The following is a 17,809-nucleotide window of genomic DNA, read 5'->3' on the forward strand; positions in this document are numbered from 1 at the left end:
TCCTGTCTTCTCTTTTACATCTTAATGTCCAGAATGTTTGTCTGACCAATCAGCCTATCAGTTGTGTGTAAATCAATGGTGACCTCAAGGGTCGGGTACCACCACCTGCTGTGCTTATCTCATTTTCCCCCCCCTGCTGGTACAGCTTGTTCACAGACAGACCGACAGGGTACAGTATAGTCAGGCCTGCTGTTTACATAGCAGCCAGTCAACCATACGCTAGCTGCTCTGTTAGCAGGAGAGGAAGCATAGCACCAGACGCACTCACAGATGGCCAGTGTTTCCTTGGTAGACAAACTTCTGTGTGACGGGGGATAGGGGATGAGGAAAAGGACATTCATGTCATACAGAGCTCGTGCTTTTATGCCTAGCTGTGGCCAGATGTTGAGTGGAGAGGGTGAGAGGGGCCAGTCTGTTGGGGGTGTTAAAACCTCTTGAGTGTAGGGGGCAGTATTTTGATGTTTGGATGAAAAACGTACCCAAATTAAGCTGCCTATTTCTCAGGCTCAGAATTTAGAATATGCACATAATTAGGATAGAAAACACTCTAAAGTTTCCAAAACTGTCAAAATATTGTCTGTGAGTATAACAGAACTGATATTGCAGGCGAAAACCTGAGCAAAATCCATCCGGAAGTGGCTTCTATTTTGAAAGCTCCATGTTCCGTAGCCTGCCTTCGCTCCATTTAAAGGGATATCAACCAGATTTCTTTTCCTATGGCTTCCCCATGGTGTGAACCGTCTTTAGACATAGTTTCAGGCTTTTATTTTGAAAAAATTAGCGAGAAAGATCACATCGTGTCATTGTATGGCTGGGTGCCAGCAGCGTTTTGTATGTGCAACAGCTTGGAGCAGCCATTTTCTCTCTCTCTCTCCTATTGAAGAAGCTACATACCCGAATGATATACTATCGATTATATATTGTAAAACCAACCTGAGGATTGATTATAAAAACACGTTTGAAATGTTTCTACGAACATTACGGATACTATTTGGAATTTTCGTCTGCGATGTCGTGACTGCTCGAGCCTGTGGATTTCTGAACAACGCGCCAACCAAATGAAGGTATTTTGGATATAAAAATAATCTTTATGGAACAAAAGGAACATTTTATTGTGTAACTGGGAGTCTCGTGAGTGCAAACATCTGAAGATCATCAAAGGTAAGCGATTTAATCTATTGCTTTTCTGACTTTCATGACCAATCTACTTTGTTGCTAGCTGTTTGTAATATTTCGTCTACTGAGAGAGATGTCCTTACATAAACGCTTGGTATGCTTTCGCCAAAAAGCTTTATTGAAATCTGACACGCCAGGTGGATTAACAACAAGCTAAGCTGTGTTTTGCTATATTGCACATGTGATTTAATGAAAATGTAAATATTTTGAGTATTCAGCGGTGGTTGACACAAATGATCCCGCTAACGGGATGGGTGCATCAAGGAGTTTGAACTACTCTGGCCATGGTTCCACTCTGAAATGGGACTAACTTGAATTGAGAAGCTTTTAGTCTTTGTACCTATTAGCTGGCTATTTCTAGAAGTGTTTTTATTTATTTATTCTCCCGTTTCTCTTACATGGCCAGCATTTTCCTCTTTATCTTAAAAGTCATGTTGACCTGCGTTTTTTTAATGTTTTGGATTAAATAATGTTTCCAACTGAGCGCGTTTGAGCATGAGGGAACTTCTACACGCCATAATTAACCTCATAATGTATGTGGAGCGTGTCATATCATGCAATCATATTCAATTATTATGAAACCATCTGTTTCTTTACTGTTTATCTTTATTCCCCTGATAAGGAACCTGCTTTAGGGCTGGAAATGTCATCTTTATTATGGGTAGTTATCATTCTATTGCACAGTATCAGGTGTTCTAGTATTCAGTAAATGGACTGGTTGCGCTGCTGTGGGACCCAAGGTAGCTTTGGAGTGGAACAAGTTCTGTGCAATGGATGGGAATACTCTCACTTCCAGCGGATTAGAAGCATTTTACATTCAATTACATGTACTGATCCAGAATGGGGAAATTGTTCCAGATTACGTTTTTAGCATGGGATAAATTATTCTTGTCTGTGTGTGTGCCTTTGGTATGAATTATCCTGTCCTCAGTTTACCACTCCTTGGCCTGCTGTCATTCAGGGGGAACAGATTGACGCGGGATTGTCTGGGAGAGACATTATGAAACATCTGCTTGTGTGTGTTTTTGTGCAGGTTTCTAAGTGTTTGTGGGTGCAGATGGTGGAAGGAGGAGAGTGTGCTGGGACTTGGGATCTTCTCATGCTTATGGTGTCATTATTTGGCTGTTAACGTACCCCACCCCTACACAGCACGTGCACGCTGCTTTGGAGCGCTGGGGGTTAGTCATCACACACATCATACGAGTGAGACTGACAGTAGCGACAGGCTGTCCCGTTGCGAATGTTAACGAGTTTCACACTAAAAACAAACCCCTTCCATCTTCACCTCTCCTGTCTTTCCATACGATTAGAGCGCTCTCTCTCCCCTTGCTGACCCTAGAGTACATCTTTCAACATCGCTCGCTCACCTCTGTCACACTCACTTTCTCTCTCGCTCTCATCTCATCCATGCCTTCAGTACTCCTTGTCTCCTCTCCCACTTCTGATTTAATGAGGCTGTGTGTCAGAATTCCTGTTTCCCTGGCCATTTCTTTGCCATTCCTGTCACTGTGATTGGGAGAAGCAGGAGAGCAAGGAACATCGAGCGTTGAAAGCTTTGAGTGAGTTACACCAGGGGCCCGGCTCGGCCCCTAGGTCCCAATAGCTGGCCAGCCATAGATGGACTTAGCAGAGCAGAGAAACAACTTTTCCACAGCCATCCATCTCCCTTTGTTTTCATTCCCCAAACCAGTTTTTAAAGTGACATGCTAAGTCCTATGTCGACTGCTTAACATCCACATCTCACACTGAAAGTGACACGGGAACTATTTGGATAACAATGAAATAAGTTAAAAAGTAGTTTACATACAAATGTTTTTTTCCCACAGAGTAGATTAATGGCAAAGACATCGATGATCGGGGTGGACTACTGCCGATCTCTACTGCTATGTAAGGGTTAAGGACTTGCTCTTTCAATGGAATAATTGTTTCCCCAGATAGTAGTTCATTTGGCAGTGGTGTCGAACAATCTCCAGAACATCTCTGATAATGACTTTTTATACAGTGTCGATGTGAGGCAGTTCATGAGTGAGTAGTCCTTAAAATGTCATCGTGTAATTCTCGCCTGGATATCTAGCTGAAGTACACACAGTAGTGTGTGTGTGTGTGTGTCATGTTGTGTCCTGGTGCTGAGAGAGCTGGGCCTTGCGTTAGCAGTCTCTCCATCACTCAGTCAGATGCCATGTGCCAGACTGTTGCTCTTGGCTCAGACAGACAGGAGGGGGAAATATCTCTCTACTTTGCCCTCAGGCCCGTTCTTCCAGACTCCTTATTCTGCAATAGTGTGTTTTTGTGTTTCAGTTTCCTACCAGCCTATTTATTCACATGCCTCCCTCTCCCCATCTCTCTCATACTTAGCCTGCAAAGAATAGAGCACCATACTAAACTACATTAGCTTCAGTAGTATGTAAAGGACATGTTATCTAAATCCCACCATTATAACCATGCTAATGTGACCTTGACAGACGGAACTGTGTTCAAGTGAGTGGAACAGGGATGCAGGCAGGCTGAAGAAGGCTCTCTGTGAGCAGGAAGGGGACAACTGAAGGCCTCCTCTGTCTGACTACAACCATGCTCCTCTCAGCAGGGGGAAGTCATCCCTATGGACAATATACAGGACAGAATTGATATTGTGGTTATGTGCAATATCCGCAGACAAAATTGGATCATACACCTTGAATTTAACAGCCATTTGTGTAAGATTCAATGGTTGTTTTTCTCAGTGAGCTATTGACCTTTGAGGCCTACGTGACACGACATTCAAAGGACAGCCCTCGAGGATTTGATTTGGTATACAGACTTCTGTATTTTCTGGGAATGATCCCCATCAATCAGAAATGCGTGACTTCTTGATCCGTATCATCTGTCATCTGACTTAATTGGATTACATATATCATCAATCCGTGTAGATGACTTATAGGTTAGAGATGTAGGATCTTCAGTTGATAGCCCTGTTGAATGAAGAACAATGCAGGACATTTAAAACGTGTAGTGTATTTGAGGTTTAGAGGTCACATTTCCTGAACCCGGCAGGATTATTTTCCTGCTGTAGCAAACGGGCTCAAATTAAGATCCTACATCTGTATGTGCATGATGAATCAATTGAGGTCCAGGACAACAGCTGGATGGTTCAGTTTGAACCAGTCAGTGTCCCCCGGGCCTACCCCCAGACTACACTGCCCTGCTACTTCGTTTTCCCCCTTTTCTCCCGCACACAGCTGTCCATCAGTCTGAACAGCACAGCACGCGATCTGGCTAGAGAGAGAGGACAGAGGGGAGAGGGCTGAGCAGATGTTCACAGGACCACCCTGGCCTGTGTTTGTTCAGTCAGCTCTGGGAACAGAGGATGGGGCCTCCCCCAGACCCAATGATGGCAGATGCACTGTCTTATGGAGTCTATCTTGTTTGTAATGGCACAGGTTGTTTGGATTTAGCCCAATCCCCACCCTTTACTGGACTGGTTGCCTTGGCCTTTGTGAGTGCGCTGCGTTCCTGAAGTGTATACATTAGTACAAGTACATTGGAGAATGCATTGGAAAATATGCACCCGCAAGTGTGGGTACAGTACTTTTCAAAATATGAATTCCATCAACGTGTGGCAGGGTGGGCCTCGATAACCACTCAGTGAGAGCCATTAGTCGGTCAGCTTCGGCTCTGTTAGAAAAAGGAACTGTGAGACTGTCCTCAACTCTTCCTAAAAATGGCACAATGTGACAGACAGAATGCCAGAGAACAGAGAACATGCCCCATGTTCTGGAAGAGACTATTCTGTGTTGCTGAGTCACTGTCTTTATGGGGAAAAGGGACACATTGTCTGGGCCTCGGAGGCTGTGAAAGACAGAGGCTCAGGACACCGTTGTTTATGAAGCCAGATGATAGACTGGGGCAGGAACTTTATTCAGAATTGCATTAATTAATGAGAGAACACGAACCAGACGGAGTCTAGACTGTGTCCATCAGACGGAGGCCATGAATAGCTCACGCCATGGATGAAGGGCAAGAAGAGCTGGAAGGGGAGGAGGGAGAGTGCGTTTTCTTGGAATGGTGCTGTGTGTACTTGATGTGCATTTAGTCGTTTCCTTCATTAGGCTACGTTCTTTGGCGTTTGCGACTGTCTCTGCTCCTCAGAGAGTGAAAGAATAGGGAAGGAATATACAGAATATACTATCCTTGTGGATAGAGAGTTGATGGTTTACATCCTGGTAACCACTTCCTCTGAATAGTGTTTGTTTGCAGCAGTATGGACAACAGGACCACCCTCCTCTTCCTGAGGCGATAAAGGTCCTGCAGCTGGTTTGATCATGAGTATAAATCTGAGGTCTTCTACACCGTTTGTAGCCCTATACACAGAGGTAGAGACTCGCACACTGAGGGGAGATATACATAGTGCTTGTTGTGCCTTGGGCTGCTGCTCTGTCTGTGGTGGCCACCAAATGGAGGATAGCTTTGTTGGGCAGTTTTTGTTTGTTTTTTCCCATTGATCCCAAATGCAGGACAAGCCAGAAGCTTTAGTGTGGTGGCTCTCTGTGAGGCGTACTGACAGGATACAGACAGAGGACTCTGAAAATACTGGCATGTGGGGATCCTGGGTTTTTTCCAATACGTCAAGCTCCAACTACTGCGTCCATTGTCTATTTTTATGACTGAACAGCTGAGGATTTGGCCATATGTTCAAAACATTACTTTGTGGCCTAGAGGATAGTAGACAGACTACTCCTTCCCCTAAAACACTGTATTCTTTAACACAGCGGAATGTACAGTTCGAAGCTCTGAAGCGGTAATATTACTGCGTCATATATATATATATATATATATATTACACACACAATCACTCCAATACAGCAGGTCACAGACCTGACTGTCTCATATTAGGTGGACTTGTAGTGCTCGGTATCTAGCTAACACATGCATTGTGGGGCTGATGTAAAGAGGCTCTTATCTGGCCTCATTTGAAAAATGACTCTCAGTCAATTAGATCTCAGGAGGCGCAGTCATATTGATATTCCAGAGCTCGCTGACCCCACTTTGAAATCCAAGCGAGCATGAGTGGATGATTGAGTGAAATTAGGATCCACGGTAAAATCTAGCCGACGTTAGGGAAACATACCAGAGTAATAGAGTATAATATGTTTTCCCACATGTCTCTACCTCCATGCTGCTCTATGGCTGGCTGACTCTGTGGCATTGAGCTAGGGGCCAGATAGAGACGGGGCCAGATAGAGACGGGGCCAGATAGAGACAGGCCTGTAAGGGAGCCAGCAGCAGTCTTTGACTTTATATTGGCTCTATTTACAGGTTTTTCTCTGGCGTGGTTTTCTCCCCCCTGAGTTTTCCTTTACTCATCACCACCTGTTTTCTCTCCCGTTCTCCCTGCCTCACCCCTCTCTGTCTACCGCTCGATCGCTCTCCATCCATTTATCCCTCTCCTCTGTCTACCGCTCGCTCGCTCTCCATCCATTTATCCCTCTCTCTAAGTCTGACAAACGGTGTATTGATTTATTGGTCCCAGTCTTACCTTCGTGGACCTAGAGTAGTTGTGACATATGGTTGTCAGGGAGACTCTGGTGGTTCATTATACAATAACTAGTGTTTTTACTGAGGCAATAAGGCACAGGGTTTATAAATAGATTTATACCATGGCATTGTTGAATATGGTATAAAAGGGGTAATCAACTCGAGGCTCTATACGTTCTCTGGAAAATAATGCACCTCTGTGGAAGGTAGCGCGTCGTGGAACCCCTTTTCCAGAGAACGTATAGCCCCTCATTGATTATCCCTTACATACAAATCTTAATAAATTGGCCATAAACAGTACTGCTATGCATGCTTTTTACCTTGCTGTTAGATAAAAAGGGTTCCAAAAGGTTTCTTTGGCTGTCCCCATAGGAGAACCCTTCTTGGTTCCAGGTACAACCCTCCGTGGAAAGGGTTCTACCTGGAACCAAATGGGTTCTTCCTGGAACCAAAAAAGGATATTCAAATGGTTCTCCTATTGGGACAGCCGAAGAACCCTTCCTTTTCTTCTAAGAGTGTACAGATAACTGCACATCTGTTCTTCTTTCTCATGACGTTTTCTGTCTTCACAGAGCTTCCAGTGTTCCCAAGGCGGATGCACCAAAGGTAAGAACACTCCAGTGAATCACTTCAAGTCAGATTCATTAGTTAAGATGAAAGGATTTGAATCACGTATTACTTTATAGTGGGCGTATCGACACTTACCAGGATCATTTGTTAAGTCATATGTGCTCAGGAGTTCATCAATATGTTTGCGCATGCTCCCTGTACCCTTCTGAGACGACGTTACACGACGTTACACCACATTTTGGTTGGCTGTTATGGGCATTATGCAAAGCTTGTGAAGATGCCACCCTCATGGATAGCACTGAGGTGCATACCAATGTTCTGGGGAGCATGGCTCCTGCATGAGTTTGCTGTGTGATGTGCAGTGTGTTGTGCATGTGTTTCCCACCCCCCCACCCCCTTTTAGAACGACCCGCCGGAGATCATTAAGCCTGTGCCAATCACCTACCCAGCCCCGCCATCCACATTCACCAGCCCCTCCCCCCAGCCCAGTGCTGCCTACAATAAGACGGCCCGCCCCTTTGGCGGGGGCAGCAGTGTGGGTGTGGTCACTTCCTCCCTGTCTGCCCCAAAAGTGGCCTCAATCCCTTCTGCATCGTCTGCTTTCACCCCCGCTGCCCCCTCCTCCCAGCAGCCCCAGCCTCCCTTCCCACTAGGCAGCCACTCCTGCTCTCCAGCCACACCCATCGCAGCCCAACCCAGCTCAGCCCCACCCACCAGACCCAGCTCTGGCCGTTCCCCTTTCACCACCCCCTCGTCGTCCTCCTCTTCCTCCCCGGCCAGAGTGATAGCCCCCTCCTCCAATCCTGGTGCTCCGCAGTCCTCTTGCTATAACACGCCCATCAACCTGTACTCCAACGCCAACGCCTGTGAGGTGGCCATAGGACAGAGGCGGGGCCTGTTGGAAGCCCAGGGTGTGGTAGTTGACCAGATCAAAGACCAGTTCAACGGGTGAGTAGCACTAACCTCAAACCCCACCCCTCACCTCGTCTCCTCTCCTTTCTCCTCGTCTCCTCTCCTTTCTCCTCTTTTCTCCTGTTACTTTCTTTCTTTTTAACAACTCTTGCTTCTGCTTCCTTTGCCTTTCCAAGTGGCTCAACTGTGGGTAGGTAGGTGGTTTGTACAGTAAGTTCACTTGAAGTCTTTACCCTGCACCACATTGTATTTTTGTAGCTCAAAATAACAACATGGCTATTCAAGATGTGACCACTTAGACTGGTGTAGTGCAGCAGCATGATGGCTGTAATGGGAAATGAACATGTTTCGCTCTCACTTCCCATAAATCATGTTTATTGTTGCCAGGTCAACAGATACTTGTGGTTCACTCCACTACCTGTCTAGATGTTGATGTTGTTGTTTGAGGGCCACAAGTAGCTGGTGTCCATTTTCAGTTAACCAACCATGCAATAACAGACTACCTGCGAGAGGACATACTTTGTACTAAATCTTCCATCTGTTTCTCCTACATAGTCTACATTTATTTAGTCTATATTGTTCTCATTTAGCAGATGCTCTTATCCAGAGCGACTTGTAGGAGCAATTGAGGGTTTAAGTGCCTTGCTCAAGTGCACATCGACAGATTTTTCGTCTAATTGGATCTGGGATTCAAACCAGCGACCTTTGGGTTACTGGCACAACGCTCTGAACCGCTAGGCTACCTGCCACTCTACAAACACACTCTCGTTTGTAGAGCAACATGCCTATATCTACCTAGCTCTTTAAACAGCCACAATAGAGAGAAATAGTAATGGCGTCTTTTTGTAGGCGCCAACTCCGCCAGGGTTCGTTGGACAAAGCCTATGGAGAAATGAATGGAGTTCCTGTAGGGTTTTTGGATAAATGCTGAAAATAAGGTCTGTGGTAAACACAGGTTTAGGAGATCTGACACGTTCTGTTCTATGAGACCCTCTTCATCAGCTAACGTCACTTTTTGAATCCTTTATGCCATTTTAAAAAAAAGGCTTCATAATTAATAAAGGTCATGCTATTATCTCATAGAACAAAACGCATCAGAACTGATTTTTTTTGCGTTTATCCCAAAACCCTATTGTTTCTCCATTCGGTTTCCCCATAGGAATGGCTGAACAAGCCAGAGCTAACTTATTTACGGCGTTTAGGACTGCAAGCCGGCGAGCTCCGAGTGCAGCAGCACATCTTGTCTCATGTTAAAGGGAACTGGAAACAGAAGACGAAGGCAGCAGCAGAACGACGACATGTTAAACTCACTCCTGCTACCAACCAGCCCAGCCCGCCTCCCTCTAATTGATAGCAAAGTGAATAGCCTTGCCAAACACCCAGTATTCCGCCTCGGAGTCTGCCTGACATGTTGTTGTCTGTCGACTCAGACGCTTGTTTCTACAAGTCTGGTATTCTGGAAGCGTTGGCCCTGTAGAAGCTCTACTGGGATGGTTCTCAGGCCAGATGTATTTATAAACCTCAGAATAGTAAAACACGTGTTTTTGACTAGTCTACCAATGTAGTCCACTGATGCAAATGTAATTAGTTATGTTTCACAGCTGAATATAGTAGAGACTTCAAGCCACATACATGTAGGCACTTTGGTTGTCATCTCAGTCTTTACTGCATACTCTACTTACGGTCTCTGGAGTTATTATTCCTCCTGTCTAAACCCCCTGGACTACTCTGTCTGCTTCTGATTGGCTTGAAGGGCATTCTAGAGCATGCATTATTTCCCTATAACGCACAGTATATTTGCACGATAGAATTCAATGGCTACATGTTCTGTGTTTGATCTGCTATTGAAAGCAAAAGTCGAATTCGATTTTCATGATAGCAAGCTAGGACTGATGGTTTGGTTAGCTAAACTAGAAAGTCTGTTTGGTTACACATTTCTAGTGGTAAATGTGTTAAATTCTAGTCATGGTATAAAAGGGGTAATCAACTTGAGGCTCTATACGTTCTCTGGAAAATAATGCACCTCTGTGGAAGGTAGCGCGTCGTGGAACCCCTTTTCCAGAGAACGTATAGCCCCTCATTGATTATCCCTTACATACAAATCTTAATAAATTGACCATAAACAGTACTGATGTGCATGCTTTTTTTTTTTCTCCAAAAGGTTTATTTGGCTGTCCCCATAGGAGAACCCTTTTTGGTTCCAGGTAGAACCCTTTTTGGTTCCAGGTAGAACCCTCTGTAGAAAGGAACATGGAACCAAATGGGTTCTACCTGGAACCAAAAATGGATCTTCAAAAGGGTTCCCCTATGGGGACAGCCGAATAACCTTATTAGGTTCCTTTTTTTCTATGCATGTACAGATGGTTTTCTGTCTACAGGTTCCAGGTATAGTAGCAGCATGCGTGTTCAACTGAATCCTGTGTGTGTTTCTCTGAGTGTCTGCTTGCACCTCGTCTCAGAATGGGCCATGTGTTTTTAGGACCCAATTGGATCAATGCTCTTTCTCTTTTCCTGCTCCTTTACTTTGCTTCATCCTCTTCTTCTTCATTTGTTCTTTCCTCAGGAGGACGAGGAGGAAGAGACCAAGTTAGTGTTCTAACAGTAGCAGTGACACACTGTCTGCTAGCTCTGTAACTGTGGGATGATGCGATTATCAGTGCTTTACTGCCGCACCTGAATAGTACAGTAGGCATGCTGGCTCCTTTCTGCCATAACCCTCAAACCTCACTCATACTCATGTACTTACTGTATTACACCCTCATCTCAGAGCACAAAACAACCTGCAAGGCCACCCTGTAAATAACCCACAGCCATAAGCCTTGTGATCCAGTTAATTCTGTTCATTCATGTGCTATGTGCCATGGCATCCCGGCCCGGTTCACTTGGAAAAGTAGTGTATTTACACCCATGTGCATTGAAATGCTGTTCTGTTTATAGTGCACTGCTTTTGACCAGAGCCCCATAGACTCTATAGGCACGTTAAAGGGAATAGGGTGCCATTTTTATGCTGCATCCCCACCAGGCCCATCCCCAGACAGCAACTCAGTGCCCTGTAGGCTGACCTGTCACCACTCAGCGGGGCTACTGAACCCTGTCCCTGCATCTGTCCCCCTCCGTCTGTCCGTCTGCCACCGTGTCACTCTGTTTACCCAAGGCCACTTATTAATTACCAGCCAGCTATTTCACTGTGGTTCTAGGAATAGTACCGTCACAATCTGACCCCTGACCTCCATTCACTTAGAATACACTCACTGACACACGCAATAGACTAAAACACGAGCTGGAGAGCTCACACGCAGAACACTCCGATATATTCACACTTGACTTGCCTCAAGTGCATAAATGCATTTGTAGCTAATGTAATACAGACACCTTGAGATGAGTGTCTAAACATGATTTATTCAGGACAGGAATACAAAGAATGCATCTGTTCAGGTCCTGAGCTCACTGTAATGTCAGGCCCAGTGGTTCCCCCTCGTGGTGAGAGATGTTAATTTCACCCTTGCTTCTAACAATATTATACAGTTACATTTAATAGTTTTCCGTCAATTCCCCAAAATCCAAACTAGATCACTGTTTCTTCAGCTGATCAATAATCCATAAAGCATATTCCTGCTAGTACTAAAAGCATGATGTCATGCTATAATATGAGTGTCTCTGAGTTAACGCCGTGTATGTGGGCTGAATCATGTCATGTCACCTTCATAGGGGTTTTGGAGGTGATCATTACAGTTAGTTGGAATTGATAGCTATGTGTCATTGTAGCTGACTGCTGCTCTGCTATTTCTAGTGTAGCTGTTGTTTCTGCCAGTGCACCTCAGAGCATTAAGTATAGCCCGTAGTACTGCAGTAATGCTCATACTTTAGAACCAAATAGTTTTAGCGCCTTGGAAGTACAATATTCAGTTTTTCCTCCCAGTCTTTTCTAGTTTCTGATTCTTCTCCTTCTATTATCCTATTTTCCTTTTCTTACTTCCCTCTCAATTTCCGTGTGCAGAATCCCCCCAAAGACTGCCACTAGGAGGTACGGTAAATGGGAAGTCTAGCAGTGGCCACTTCATGGAGTGAATGTGTTTGTTTGTCTTGTCTGAGTCTACCTGTAGTATACACTGGGAGTGAGAGTGTGTTTTGTCTGTACCTGTGTGTGAGAGATTTGTTTTGCACTTGTGTTATCCTACTGTATGAAAAAGATGAATGAATTCATTAATTTAATGAATTAATCGGAGTAATTACTTGATGAATAAAGTCATTATTAAAAGTGATTTTTATGAATGGTGAATGCTAATAGTAATTGGAAATAAATGATGAGGATACTTATTCTGGGTGTGTGTGGCCTCAGGAACAGAGTTGAACCAGAGTTGAACCATTCCTCACCACTCAGCGAGGCCAGTAAGAAGCGTATGATCGAGGACACGGAGGACTGGCATCCTCGCACCGGCACCTCCCAGTCCAGGTCCTTCAGAATCCTGGCTCAGATCACTGGCACAGAGAACGGTGGGTACCCCCTGGCACCCTCCCCCTTCCCCCAATACCCTGATGCATAATGACACCCTAGTTACTTTATGTTGGGTACCCAGGCACCCTCCCCTTCCCCCAATACCCTGATGCATAATGACACCCTAGTTACTTTATGTTGGGTACCCCGGCACCCTCCCCTTCCCCCAATACTCTGATGCATAATGACACCCTAGTTACTTTATGTTGGGTACCCTGGCACCCTCCCCTTCCCCCAATACCCTGATGCATAATGACACCCTAGTTACTTCATGTTGGGTACCCTGGCATCCTCATACCCAGGCCAGAACACATGCAGCACCACCAATACCTTGGCACAGTGGTATTAGAAAATAGTTATGTTATAGCTAGATCATTGTGACTAGTTGGCCTTTTCCCCTAAGGGAAAGGTTACATAAGTAGGCTGTAGTATAGATTACAACAGTGCTGAGGCTTGAGGCTGATTCCCTGACCTGTCAGTGTTTTTAATTAGCTGTTTTATACTCTTGTGAATTCAATGGTTTTTACTAGATTACTTGTAGTTTTTCATGTCTGTCTGTATTTTATTTTTTTTGTAATGACTTGGTGCTGCCTATCTTGGCAGAGAGAAAGGAGCCCTTCCTGGTTAAATACATTTTTTTTTTTAAATAAATAATTAAGTGCTGCATGCTAGTCCCTGTGGCTCAGGTCTGTCTCTGAGCCTCAGCAACCATCTCTCTGTCATCACCCCAGCCCTGTGTGTGTGTGTGTTGGACATGCTCTGCTAATATAAGCTGACATGGAGCTGACAAGGAACAGTGGATTAGATGTCCCTCTCTACTCCAGACATAGGCTGAGGTTACCAATTTGTATTTTACCTTGATTTAACTAGGCAAGTCAGTTAAGAACAAATTATTATTTTCAATGACGGCTTAGGAACAGCAGCCGTGTGTTTACTGCCTGTTCAGGGGCAGAACGACATATTTGTCAACTCGGGGGTTTGAACTTGCAACCTTTCGGTTACTAGTCCAACGCTCTAACCACTAGGCTACCCTGCCACCCCGGCAATGCAGCGCTGAATATGTTTACGGCTGTTGATATTATTCAAATCGTGCTGGAGAGTGGTTTGTACAGCTGTAGATGTGGAGAGTGGTTTGTAGGTGAGGAGAGAGGGATGTAGCTCCCCCCAGGACTGTCTCTGCCATCTGATATTGAGCCCAGTAATCCAGCCCTCACGTGGAGTAGAGATATTTGAGGTGCACCCTTGGCTATATTTTTATTTTGCATTTAAAAAGCAGTATAACCCCTCTCTTTTTGGCTGGTCACCCCATCAGTTATTTTCTATTACAAGACACACGTCTACACGCACATGTCACAATCTCTGCATTGATGTTCATGCGTTTCTTTCCTCCTCTGTTGACAGACCAAGCCCAGGAGAACAGCACTGGAAAGAAGTGAGTAGTTGATTGGTCAGTCTGCTCCCATGTGATCAGGTTGTATTTTCCTGGCGTGTGAGTGTGACGCTGTTGTTACTGTGACTATGTTGGGGTGACGTCTCATCCTGCACGTCACAGAAGCTTCTCATTATTGGGATTCCGTGTTTAGCCCATTGCTTCCTGATCCAATGAGACGCTTAGTTTCAAGCTTCATTACAGGAAGCCACATCAGAGGAAGCCCACTGTGGAGGAAACCCTAGTAAAAACATCTCCGGCTGGGTTAGCTGGTTCGGCCAAACACTGCTGATGTCCCAACCTAAGCACCGGACAATTAGAATGTCACGGTGGGATTGTGGGTAACGAAGAGGGACTATGGGTAATAAGGGACTGCCAGGAGGAGACACTCACTCATGCCTTCTCAGAGACATGTGGTTAACAGACAGCACGCTCCCAAACATAGAGCTCCTAACAAGAGATATCAAGTCTCTTTGCTAATCTTACTGCTTTATTTAATTGACCTGTATTTCCTCAATTTCCCAGTATTTTCCCAACATTTCTTGTTACTTTTTTCTTACAATTTCTTTCTTCCCGTCTGCTCTCCTGTGTCCTCTCCTTTCTCCCTCCTTCCCTACCTCCCTCTCCCCTCCTGCCCTGTGCCGTTGGGTTTGTTAGGGTGAACAAACCGGACCCGGAGGTTGTGGGACAACTGTACAACAAGCTGAGAGACTGGCACCATGGTGTTTCAGCACGCACACTCAACGTGCAGTAGACTGTTTCTCACTAAGATAATTGCGTACTATTTGTGACCTCTACCTGCCTGTGTTCTATTTATTTCAATATGCCTGTAGTTGTCTCCCTGTGTGTGCAGTGGATTCCATTATATTTCACATTATACCTACCGTTATCACGTACACTTGTATAGTTACAGGTATTAGTTAGTGCATTATTTACGTGTGTGAGAGACTCCCTTAAGTTACCTTGCCTTATTTGACTACTTACACTATATATGCAAAAGTATGTGGACACCCCTTCGAATTTGTGGATTTGGAGATTTCAGTCACACCCGTTGCATAAAATCGACCCAACAGCCATGGAATCTCCATAGACAAACATTGGTAGTAGAATGGCCTTACTGAAGAGCTCAGTGACTTTCAATGTGGCACCGTCATAGGACGCCACCTTTCCAACAAGTCAGTTTGTCAAATTTCTGCCCTGCTAGAGCTGCGCCGGTCAACTGTAAGTGCTGTTATTGTGAAGTGGAAATGTCTAGGAGCAACAATGGCTCAGCCGTGAAGTGGTAGGCCACACAAGCTACCAGAACAGGACCACCGAGTGCTGAAGCACGTAGCGCATATAAATCGTTTGTCGTCGGTTGACACAAACACTACCGAGTTCCAAACTGCCTCTGGAAGTAACGTCGGCACAAGGACTGTTCGTTGGGAGCATCATGAAAGGGGTTTCCCTGGCCGAGCATCCGCACACAAGCCTTAGATCACCATGTGCAATGCCAAGCGTCGGCTGGCATGGTGTAAACCTTGCCGTCATTGGACTCTGGAGCAGTGAAAACGCGTTCTCTGGAGTGATGAATCACGCTTCACCATCTGGCAGTGTAATTATCACAGATTAGTTTTTGCCAAATGTTTGCAATTGCAATTTGACTTGTGATTTAGATCAAAACACTTAGGTGAACTGTTGGAATGATGGAAATAGAATGAGGTTAAGTCTGTGGAAAGCGGCATGAAGAGAGAGCTGAGAGGGATGACTCAAGTAGCAGTGTGAACTATAAAAATGGATGTTACACACAGCACATCACATGTAACAAACCAAAGATTAAAATAATGTTATAGAATGTAAAGTAAAAACCCAAACCGGTCCGTGCATCAATATCAGTATATAGTAAAATACAGTACACCGCCCAGCCCTACCGCTCATCAAACCATTCAGTGCCCACTCACGCCCTGTGGATGGGGGCATTGTCATCCTATAGCCATGGTAGCCAAAATAGTGGCCTGCCCAGCATTTTTATTTATGTCTCTAAGCATGATGGGATGTTAATTGCTTAATTAACTCAGGAACCACACCTGTGTGGAAGAACCTGCTTTCAATATACTTTGTGTCCCTCATTCACTCATGTTTCCATTATTTTGGCAGTTACCTGGATCCTCTTTGTGTACCGTATGTGTCAGTAATATACATTGAGTTTGATTTATCGACGTAGTATAGGTTTGACTGAGTTTGTCGATTCATTTAAGTTTCTCCTTCTCTGACATCACTGTCTCCAACTTAATTCTCTTTCCTTCTACATGACTACCTTTGTATTTTATCTACATGTTGTTTCATTTTCTTCACTAACCATAGATATGCTTGAAGATTGTTGCTGCTTGCATTTAAATAAAGTTAAATCCTTTATTTCCTGTCCACTTCCCTCTTCTTCTTCCGATTCTCCTGGGGAGTACAGTATCTTAACACTTTATCTACACAGCTAATAGACTAATGCGGCGTATATATCCAATGGCTCACGAGTAGTTTATACAAAGGACATACAGGAAAGCTCCTTAATAGCTTAGCTCCACACATACATTGGGCTCCTGAGTGGCGCAGCGGTCTAAGGTACTGTATCTCAGTGCAAGAGGAGTCCCTGGTTCGAATCCAGGCTGTATCACATCCAGCTGTGATTGGGAGTCCCATAGGGCGGCACACAGTTATCCCAGCGTCGTCTGGGTTTAACCGGGGCAAGTAAGAATTTGTTCTTAACCGACTTGCTTGGTTAAATAAAGATTAAATACAGTACAGTGAGTTCTCTGCTTGAGCTAATAGCACTTTGTATGTATCACCATTAGAGGGCAGTGTTAATACACATTTTAAATACAGTGTAGTGTAGAACTGCATATGACCTGAAGGAAGTCAGACTCTGTTCTTTTCCTAAGGGCAAGTGCTTCTCACCTGGGACTTTAACCAGCTTTCTTTTGTAAACAGCTGGGATGATTCCTTGATACGCTGAACACCAGCACTAGCACAGACCTAACCATCATGGCTCAAGCACTAAAGACCAGCATTATTTATAGAACCATCAATATGTCAATGTCATCGATGACAACATTGCAGAGACAGAAAGAACAGCAAAATAGGCAGCAGGCCACTGTTATGAGCAGCTCCACTGCATACAACATTTCACAGAGAGGATGGAGAGAGAGAGAGGAGGAGAGGGAGAAAGAGCGAGACGGTGCCAACACTAATTGTTTTCCTGTTTACTTATAGCTGTGCCATCTGGACACTGGGCTGTATCATCTATCCTTATTGGATCAATCTGGCCATGGTTTTCATCAGACACAGCTTTTAATCCAATCAACTCTCCCCATAATTGGCCTGATTGGTTGAGTGTGTCACTGAACTTCCTGCTAATTGATTGTGCCTGGTTAGTGCCTCTGCTGGATATGACTCAATCGTGCCTATTCATAATTAGCCTGGTTTTATGTCTTCAAAACAGCCCTTCCGATGCACTTGTATTTCCAATGACTATTTAGCTATTTTTCCGTGTGGTCTGCACATAATTTCACCTTCAACATGTTCTTGAACAGTAGGAGAACCACAGGCTTTATATTGGGGTTTAGGTGTGGAGAGAGTGCACGATGTGGGCATGAGTTCAGCTATAGCAGAAGATGGTGAAGTCTATAGTTTTTAGGGAGGCGTGTTGTGATGGAATCACGTTCTAACAGCTGAGAGGTGGATGG

General features: G+C 44.7%; 1 protein-coding gene across 9 annotated transcripts in view; it reads left to right on the forward strand.

The window, feature by feature from the left end:
* Window positions 1-17,809, forward strand: part of pdlim5b (PDZ and LIM domain 5b) — a 72,372-nt gene that overhangs the window by 49,110 nt on the left and 5,453 nt on the right. The window contains exons 4-8 of one of the 9 annotated variants that reach the window (XM_021602766.3): window positions 7,260-7,293; window positions 10,733-10,755; window positions 12,167-12,193; window positions 12,509-12,663; window positions 14,066-14,096. In XM_021602766.3, coding sequence (XP_021458441.3) covers window positions 7,260-7,293; window positions 10,733-10,755; window positions 12,167-12,193; window positions 12,509-12,663; window positions 14,066-14,096 — 270 coding nt within the window. Of the gene's footprint in view, window positions 1-7,259; window positions 7,294-7,660; window positions 8,206-10,732; window positions 10,756-12,166; window positions 12,194-12,508; window positions 12,664-14,065; window positions 14,097-14,750; window positions 16,488-17,809 lie in introns of those variants that run through there. The other 8 variants (XM_036977449.2, XM_090234777.1, XM_090234779.1 and 5 more) reach the window with 8 other exon arrangements.

Source organism: Oncorhynchus mykiss, chromosome 5, assembly GCF_057628025.1.
Source record: "Oncorhynchus mykiss isolate SJ-2025 chromosome 5, ASM5762802v1, whole genome shotgun sequence".
Taxonomy (NCBI): Eukaryota; Metazoa; Chordata; class Actinopteri; order Salmoniformes; family Salmonidae; genus Oncorhynchus; species Oncorhynchus mykiss.